This window comes from Myotis brandtii, unplaced genomic scaffold (assembly GCF_000412655.1).
Source record: "Myotis brandtii unplaced genomic scaffold, ASM41265v1 scaffold4, whole genome shotgun sequence".
NCBI classification, from domain to species: Eukaryota; Metazoa; Chordata; class Mammalia; order Chiroptera; family Vespertilionidae; genus Myotis; species Myotis brandtii.
The window spans coordinates 2,315,874-2,325,660 of NW_005365371.1; the positions used below are offsets into that span (position 1 = coordinate 2,315,874).

Consider the following 9,787-nt stretch of genomic DNA (forward strand, 5'->3'; position numbering starts at 1 on the left):
CCTTCTCTTCTCTTCTCTCTCTCTCTCTCTCTCTCTCTCTCTCTCTCTCTCTCTCTTTAAAAAAACAACAACATATTTTTAGTGATTTCAGAGAGAGAGGAAGGGAGAGGGAGAGATAGAGATAGAAACACCAATGATGAGAGAGAATCATTGATCGTCTGCCTCCTGCAAGCCCCACACTGGGGATCAAACCTGCAACCCAGGCATGTGCCCTGACCGGAAATCAAACCATGATCTCCTGGTTCATAGGTCGACACTCAACCACTGAGCCACGCCGGCCGTGCTCTGCTTCTTCTCTTTAACAAACTGCCACACAGAACTAAATACATGTTTTAAATATTTATGAAATAAACTTTTACATTCTCTGGGTTTTACTCTTTAAATTGTTTGAGGACTATGTGGACTTCTCTGTGTTGTCTAAATTTCTTACAAGAGCATGAGCAACTATTGAAAGTTTTTTATTGAAATATGGCATACACAGAGAAAAGGGCACCTGTAGAGGGCCACAAACGTGCCACACACAGAGCTCACTAATGCCAGCTAATAGAGCATCAGTGTGGTCAGCACTCAGATGGAAAGGTGCCCACGCTCCCCTCCTGCCATTCTCCCCACACAAGTCACCACTATCCTGATCTCTTCCAGGATACATTATGTTTTATTATTATTATTATTTATTTAATCCTCACTCAAGGAGTGAGGATATTTTTTTCCATTGATTTTTAGAGAAGGGAGAGGGGAGGAGGAAAGAGAGAGAAACATGGATGTGAGAGACACATCGATTGATTGCCTCCCACTGGCGCCCCAACTGGGGCCAAGGATTGAACCTACAATCAAGGTACATGCCCTTGACTGGGAATCAAACCCGAGACCCTTTAGTGCAAGGGCTGACGCTCTAACCACTGAGAAAAACTGGGCAGGGCTAGATTAGTATTTTTGGATAAAATACAAAATACCTGGTTTTGTATTTTACTAGTATAGCAACAGAATGCTGTATGTAACATGTACTCTTTTGTGTTAGCATTGGGATAATGAGATTCACCCAGATTGTTGCCTGTAGTAACAGACTCTTCAGGGTGGGGCTAGCCCACGATTTGTTTGCCCTTCTATTGTCAATGGCCATTTAATAGCTATTACAAACAGTGCTGCCATTACCATTGTATGTTTCTTTTGAAGGGATGTATAACTTTTATAATCAGAAGCCAAAACTATTTCCATTGGGAAACATGGAGATGGATGACCAAGTGGGATGTTTTAGAAAAGGGCTCCGGAGTAGGAAGCAGAACACATGCGTCCTCGTTCTGGCTTCTCTCTTCTCTGGTTCCACGACTTTGAGCCAATCAATTAACCTCAGTGAGGCTCCGTTTTTTCATCTGCAAAATATGTAATATCTGCTATTGGTAGGTATTACAATCAAATAAGATGATGGATATGAGGGGAAAAGCGTCATGCAAAAACCAAGGACATCATTTTATTAAAGAAGAAATTAATAACAGTTACATTATGAGGCTCTTGATTTATCTGTTTTTAAATTTTGAAAACAATCATTGAATCTGTGACTTTCATTAGACAAAAGATCTCCCGAATCCTTGACCCATTGTAGGCAATAAAAGATAAATAAATAATAAATAAAAGATAATACAGTGGAACCTTGGTTCTCGAACTTAATTTGTTCCGGAAGGCTGTTCAAAAACCAAAGTTTTTTTTCCCCATTTTTCTAATGTAAATTGAATTAATCCATTCCAGACTCCCAAATGATTCCATTTTAACCTGTCTTATATACAGTACATGTCTAATGTACTGTTTAATCTATAAATAAACACTTTAAAGACAAAAAGGACATAAAATGTAAATGAAAGTTTAACAAAAAGGAAATGAAATGTCTAGTAAAAAAAGGAAAATTTAATAATAAGCAGCAACAACAACAAAAAGAAAATGTTCACAGCACGATTTTCTGAGATGTTAACAGTGGTAAACTGACTCATACCCACACATTCTCTCCTTTGTTTGTCGCCTAAGAGACACGTGACTGATCATACAGGTATTGGCATGAAAGGGCTGTCAGATTGAGAAGCGAATTGTTTGAGATGGGAGACATTGGAGAACTGAGATTTGACAGTAAATGTATCAAAATGTCCTGTTTCCAAAGGTCTTAGTTTTACATGGACAAGTGGGCACATGTGGCCAAGACATCTTTTGCCCCTTCCAAGTGACCATGGTTTATAACATTTGGGGGGATCCTGGTCTAGATAAGCAACAGCACACACACACACACACACACACACACACACACACACACACACACACACACACACACATCCTTTCTGAGCTGTAGGGACCCAAGAGACGGGCCCAGCTTTCCTCCCCGACCCCCAAGGGAGAGGGGCATGCCCACAGAGGACACACAGAGGCCAGGACTGGATTTGTCTTCAGATACCAGCCTGGTGTCCCGTCCACTACCTTGCATTGTAAGGAGGGAACCAGACAAGAGTGTGGGACAGGAAACAGGGCTACATGTCTGCTGACCAGCAGAGCAAACCTACGGCTCTGTGCTCTCTGCCAACACGGGGGCAATTGTTAGTGTAGGGAAGCCGGTGCTGTTCCCACACTGGGGTGGACACAGGCTAGGCACCCGCTGCCGGCTCCCACCCAATTCCTCCTCCCTGCCCAACCAAACAAACCCTGTGCTCTGAGGCCAGGGCCCTCAGCTTTCATGACACTGGCAGCCCTGTGCTTGGCGCTCAGGGGATGCAAAGCTGCAGGGTCCCTGCCCTCATCTGAGTGCGGGGAGAAGCATGGCCTGAATGAGAGAACAATTCAGGAAGGAGGCAAGAGGGGCTCTGAGCAGGAACTCATGAAGAGATGGAGAAATGAAGGGGAGCCTTGAAAACTAGGCATAGACAAGTGCTCCGCATCCCTGGCTGGACATTAGAATTGCCCAGTGAGTTTTTACGAAAGGTCAATGCCTGGATCCCACCTACCTAATGAGAATCTCTGGCCACAGGGCCTGGGCATCAGTATTCTTTAAAAGCTCTCCAGGTGATTCTAATGTGCAGCCAGGGTTGAAACCACTGCTTTAAACTTAGTGCCACAGGAAATAGAGACAGTGTAAGCTTTCAGAGCAGAGACACATGAGCAAAGTGGTTGCTCAAGGAGCATTTACTGAGCACCTACTCTGTACCAGCAGGCACTGTGCTGGGCTCTTGGTACACAGGGATGAGAAAGATATAGAGAGTCCCTGCCCTTGATTAGCCAGCAGATTAGGCGAGAAGACAGATCCACAATAAGAATAATATAAAGTATCTGATATAAGTATGAACCACGTGCTCTGAGAACATTAAGGATTTTCTGGAGAAAGCTTTCTTAGAGACGTGACATTAGAATGCGTTCCTGAAGGAGTTTACCAAGCAAAGAAACAGAGGAGAACATTTTACTAGTAAGTGGGAAAAGGTAATAGACAGGTGCTGAGTCCTACAGAGGCCCACTGTGTTCAGTATAACAGGGGCATGGGGAGGGGATGCTGGGAAGAAGGCCACAGGCAGACACCAAGGACCCAGTTCTGTCTGAGCTCTGTATTTGAAAATGAGCTGGAGAGAACAGATTAGCAGAGTCAGAGGGAGGCAGGGAGGCCAATCAGGAGCCACTGCAGGGATCCAGACGTGAAGTGATGAAGGCCCAGACTGAGGAATGGATGGTGGGAATGAGGAAAAGAGCAACCCAAGAGTCATTTCCAAAAAAGGCAACCGGTTGAATCTGGTGACAGAACAGATGTAAGTATAGCAAAGTTGTGTGTGTGTGTGTGTGTGTGTGTGTGAGAGAGAGAGGGGGGGGGGGGGGAGGTGCAAAGATGGCCTCCCAATATGATTTGAGACAGTAGGAGACCAGGAGAATATGGCATTAGCAAAGATGGGGATGCTGGGTAGATTATGTGAATTTCATGTAACTGCAAGACATCCACATGGAGATGTATCCAAAAGGCTGCTGAAGGGCAGAAATTGGATTGTGGAGGGTGAGGAGGGAAAGTACACGGAGAAAAAGTGGGATATCCAAGTGTAAACCATTTATACCAGGCATTTGGCATAGAATGAAAGAAAAATGGGTGGCACCTGGCAGACCAGGCACAAGTGTGTATTTACCAGGACTGGCCTGTGTGTGTGGCAGGGGCGGGGGGGGGGGGGGGGAGAGTACAAGGGAAGGAGGAGGAAACAGAGGTAGCTGAGGGGGTAGGCCCATGAGGTGTAAAAGTGTGGCCTCTAGCAAAGGAGGAGTGTTTACCCTTTGGAAGGAAAGGTGTTTCCTAGTGGAGACACAGATGTCCGAGAAAACCTTCCCAAGGCCTGGACCCAGACCAAACCCCCTGAAGCAGGGTCCAGGAAACTTTCCCATAAAGAGCCGGAGAGTGGATGTTTCAGGGTTTGTGGGCCATGTGGTCTCTGTCTCAACTACTCAACTCTGCTGTTGCTGTGCAGAAGCAGCCAGTGAGTGAGTGGGCGTGGCTGTGTCCCAATCAAACTCTATTTTCAAAACCAGGCAGTGATTAAAATGGTCAATTTTATTTTGTGTGGATTTTACTTCAATTAAAATAAAATAAAACAAAACAAAACAAAAGACAGACCCTGGGCTTGATTTGGCCCAGGGGGTATAGCTTACCCATACCTGCTATAGAGGTGAAGAAGGAGTAGATGGGAACCTACAGAGAGAAGACAAGGTCTATGCTGGCCTCCATGGGGACTGTGTGGAGTGATCAGGAGAGATCTGAGTTCAAATCCAGCCCTACCAGTTACTAGCTATGTGACCTTGAGTGAGTTACTTATCTTTCCTGAGCCTTTGTCTCCTCATCTGTAATATGGGGGACACAACAGGACCTTCTTCACTGAGTTGTTCTGAGGATCAAAGGAGACGATGCATATGAGTGTCTAGCATAATGCCTGGCTCAATACAGATTTTCTTACTGAATTTCTAAGGACTGATCATGAATTGCAGGGTCACAGCTGCAGCGGGTGCCATGACCATGGGGCCCAGGCAGTGCTGTGATCAGGCCCCTGAACGACAGTGTAGAGCTCTCCACCCTTCTCTGACTTGTATCAGACTGGAATATGAGGCAGACATAAATGTATAAGTGCCAAGTCACTGAGATTTAGGGGCTGTTTGTTGTAGCAGCAAGTCCACCCTGACCAATACAGATACGTAGAGTTACACAGAGGTGCTCATCTGACAAGCAGCTCAATTAAAAATTGACTATCCACTGGAGCATCTCCCCCTGAGACTTTCAGTTTGGGGTTCGTATTTGAAAGCAGTGTTGATTTCTCCATCCTCAACCTCTTACCACATATGGCATATGTCACATCGCACCGAGGAGCACTCATCCAGCCCGCTAGCTGGCTGCTGGGGCACGACTGCTAATCCTTTGAAATGCCACTCACCCTCAGGGCTTCCCAGAGTGAATCTGACGTAGACCACGTGGCCCACAGTGTAAGCCAGGCTCCCCATTTGCTGAGTCCAGCTTTCTTTCTTTCTTTTTTTTTTTATAGAGTGCCTTCTCTGATGAACACAGTCAGGAGAGGACACACACATGCACACACACACACACTCATAGGTGTGTTTTTTAAGAAACAATAAAATAGGCTAAAAACCAAGGCTCTTTACTATTTTTGAGACTCCCATTTAGAGAACTGCTTCTGCCTCTTTTAGAAGAAGGCTTGTGGCCACCCTCACCTTAGTGACTGGTCAACTGCTCTCTGTCCTCCACTCACCCCAGCCCCTCAGTCTTGAGCACAGGGAAAGTGCACCAGCCTTGATGCTGGGAAATGGGCTGCATGCCCAGGAGCCCAGCTAGCGGGGGACCCCCTGATGCGGGTGGGTCTTTCTTGCCATCTGCTTTGCCTCTTCCTTAATGTGACCTCCCCCTCCCCTGCCTCAAGAGTCAGGGCCTCATGCCTGTGCTTGCTGCCTCAAACCAATACACTGGCATCCATTTCTGCCTGTGAGCCTCCTGCCAGGAGCCCAGGTACATCTCCCTGATGCCAGAGTGCTGCATGGTGTGCGGTGAGCACAGACCTCTGTATTCCCTTGTCTGCTGAGAAGTGCAAACAGTATGGAATAACCCCAGCTGTGCAAGCACCACCTCGGACCCTCTCTTGGGCATCTATGTGGACATCGAGGGTATAAGCCAGGGGTGGGCAAACTTTTTGACTCGAGGGCCACAATGGGTTCTTAAACTGGACCGGAGGGCCGGAACAAAAGCATGGATGAAGTGTTTGTGTGAACTAATATAAATTCAAAGTAAACATCATTACATAAAAGGGTACGGTCTCTTTTTTTTTAGTTTTATTCATTTCAAATGGGCCGGATCCGGCCCGCGGGCCGTAGTTTGCCCACGGCTGGTATAAGCCATGGCAAGAAGTGGGTAATTTGCTCTAGAGTAAGCCTCGGTTCAAAGAACCAGAGAGGGGGTAGGCTTTTTGATGTCTAAGAAAAATTCCTAAGGCTCTGGGAAGGGAAGGGAGAAGCCTGAGAGAAGTGATATAGGAAAGTGGCCAAATGAGTGTAATAACCAAGGGTGTGGGGGGAGGAGGCAGAGTTGAAATGGTGACCAGGCGGTAACCCTTGTTGGTTCTCCTCCCTGTGGCTGGGCCTGTGCAGATTTCCTGCTGTTGGCCAGTGAAGGTGTCCCACGATGTCTGTGGCCGACGAGACAGCATGGCTGGTTGAACCAGCAGGACTCCACTCTGCTCTGAAATTTCAGGCTAGCAGGTGCCAACAATCACTGCAGTTTCTTCCTTCCTTCCTTCCTGCCTGCCTGCCTGCCTTCCTTCCTTCCTTCCTTCCTTCCTTCCTTCTTTCTTTCTTTCTTTCTTTCTTTCTTTCTTTCTTTCTTTCTTTCTTTCCTTCTTTCTTTCTCTGTCCCCACAGTAAGTGACATGGAATCCGCAGGGGTGGGAGAAGAACATTTTTATGGCACCTCTTCCACCTTCATTTCCTCTCCAAAATGTGTCCAATTTTAGTATTCACAACTCCACTTGGAGGCAGGCAGAATTCTAATTCCCATTTTACAAAGAAGGAAATCAAGGCTCTGTGAGGTTAAGAAGCCTGCCCTAGGGCACAGAACTGGTAAGATCCAGGATTAAGAGATTTTCATCCCCAAAACCCATGAGTTTGCAACTATATACCAACTCCTTCTCAAGTGAGCCCACTTAAAAGTTACAGAAATCCAAAACACCAATCAGAAAGAATGTATGTACCCCTATGTTCATAGCAGCACAATTTACAATAGCTAAGATCTGGAAACAGCCTAAGTGCCCGTCAGTACATGAGTGGATAAAAAAGTTGTGGTACATTTATACCATGGAATACTATGCAGCTGTAAAAAAAAAGAGAGAGAGAGAATCTCTTACCATTTGAGACAGCATGGAGGGACCTGGAGGACCTGGAGAACATTATGCTAAGTGAAATAAGCCAGTCAGAGAAGGATAAGTATCACATGACCTCACTCATATGTGGAATCTAATGAACAAAATAAACTGGTGAACAAAATAGATCCAGATACAGAGAAGCATGGGATAGACTGACGAATCTCAGAGGTGGGGGTGGAGGGGTGGGAGGGGAAAGATTAACTGGGGAATTTATATGCATATATGCATAGCCCAAGGATACAGACAATAGAGTGATGAAGGCCTGGGAAGGGCAGGTGTGGGGTAGAGGCAGTCAATGGAGGGAGGAAAGGGGACATCTGTAATACTTTCAAAAATAAAAATAAAATTTTTTAAATAAATAAATATAAACCACACACAAAAAAATAAAGGAATTTTAGCCAGCCAGTGTAGCTCAGTGGTTGAGCCGGTCGACCTATGAACCAGGAGGTCACAGTTTGATTCCATCAGGGCACATGCCCAGGTTTCGGCCTCAATCCCCAGAAGGAGGCATGCAGGAGACAGCTGATAGACAATTCTCTCTCATCACTGATGTTTCTCTCTCTCTCTCTCTCTCTCTCTCTCTCTCTCTCTCTCTCTTTTTCTCTCTCTCCCTACATTGCTATAATCAATAAAAATATATTTTTTTAAAAAGTAAAGTCCAGGACTCTCAAACTTACTAAATAAAACTTACTAAATAAAAAAATCTATGGGTGAGGTGCAGAAAGCTGCATTTTCAACAAGCCTGCCAGGTGATTCTGAGCACGCTGACTGTGGAGAGCCTCTCCCACAGAAGAGAGAGGTTATAACTGACCCAGCAGTACTTCCCTCTGGGCTCGGCAGTGAAACCACTGACTCTGGGCAAGGTGCTCCACTTATCTGGGGAAGCCACTAAGGCCTGGATGCTTGTGATGAATGCTGAGCTCACAGAGGAACCAAAATAGTTCCGTCCCCTCATACATTTATACCAAAAAACAGCTGCAAAGGTGTGGCGAGAGCTGGGGACCATAAATGCTTTTGAGAACATGAACCATGGGGTAATCATGATAATTTACCTTTTTAATTAAAAAGACCTTCACTACACAAAAATAGCTTACAGAGGCATGCACCCTTTGATCTTGCAATGCCACGTTTGGGAATTTATCCTTCAGAAATTCTTTATGCTTGTACATATGCACAAGATTATTCAATGCAGAACTGATTATAATAGCAGCCAAAGACTGGAAATAATCCAAATGCCATGATTGTGGAACTGATGAAATAAATTACAGTGCATTCATACAATGAAAAATAATGAGGAAACTGTATGTAATGATATGGAAATGTCTCCAAGATAGATCGTTAAGGGGAAAATCGAGGTGCGGAACACATGTATAATACGCTATCTTTTGTGTATAAAAGGGGAGTAATCAGAATCCCCATTCGTATTTGCTGGTATATCATCAAGAAACGCTAGAAATAATATAAAAACGGTGTGGTGACCTCTGGGGCAGGGAATGGAACTGAACAGACGGGGAGCAAGGATGATTATACTTTGGGGTTTGGAACCATGTGGGTGCATCATTTATTCAACGAGTAAATAATAAAATAAAAATTTAAACAACCATTTATTGCGGCCCTTGGAACAAGCAGTCTGGTCTGGTTCTCCACACCCGCAGGTCTTGGTGTCCGTGGGGAGCTCTTCAGACCGGGAGTGTGTTTCAGAGCCACTGCCATTCGCGTGGCTGCCCTGGTCGGCGGTGGTGCGCCAGACCAGAATGCAGATGTTCATTGTCCAACACGGCAGTGGGAGGACAGGTCTTTGAGTTTCTTACTGAGGAGAACCAGCTCCACAAAGGCTCTGGGATTGGAGTCCGCGGAGCACTAGACAGCTCCAGGAGAGGAGGGCCCCGGCTGCCCAGGACTGAGCGCTCAGCACTCTAGTACTGAGGCATCAGCTGTTCTCGGCTCACCCGGGAGGAGTGGTGGTAGCGGTCCCGAGTGGCGAAGTCTGCGTTCTCTTGGGTGAGCTGAGTCATCTCCATGTCAACCCTCGCCAGGGACGGCGCCAAAATGATCTGCTCTTGTGGGGATCGCAAGCTCCTTTGGTGAGAGAAACACAGAGGACCGTCAGAAGGAAAGACCAAGCGCTGAACAGGGAAGAGGAGTCTCCCCTGGGAGAGAAAAAGTATTTGCAAAAAAAAAAAAAAATTATTGTGCTTATTATTGAACATATATGTTAAAAAACACAACGGTATCTATTTTTGTTCATGAGGCAGAGAAGCATCGAACAGACTGTCAAACTATAGCAGAAAGGCTGGGGAGGGTTGGGGGGGAGGTAAGAGATCAACCGAAGGACTTGTATGCATGCATATAAGCATAACCGATGGACGCAAGACACT

General features: G+C 45.8%; 1 protein-coding gene across 1 annotated transcript in view; it reads right to left on the reverse strand.

The window, feature by feature from the left end:
* Positions 1 to 8,845: 8,845 nt before the first annotated feature.
* The window catches only part of SLC12A8 (solute carrier family 12, member 8), a 139,089-nt gene continuing 138,147 nt past the window's right edge, over positions 8,846 to 9,787 (reverse strand). Inside the window, exon 13 of the mRNA XM_005873126.2 lies at positions 8,846 to 9,488. Within this exon, the coding sequence (XP_005873188.1) occupies positions 9,326 to 9,488 (163 nt within the window). The 3' untranslated portion in view covers positions 8,846 to 9,325. The remainder of the gene's footprint in view (positions 9,489 to 9,787) is intronic.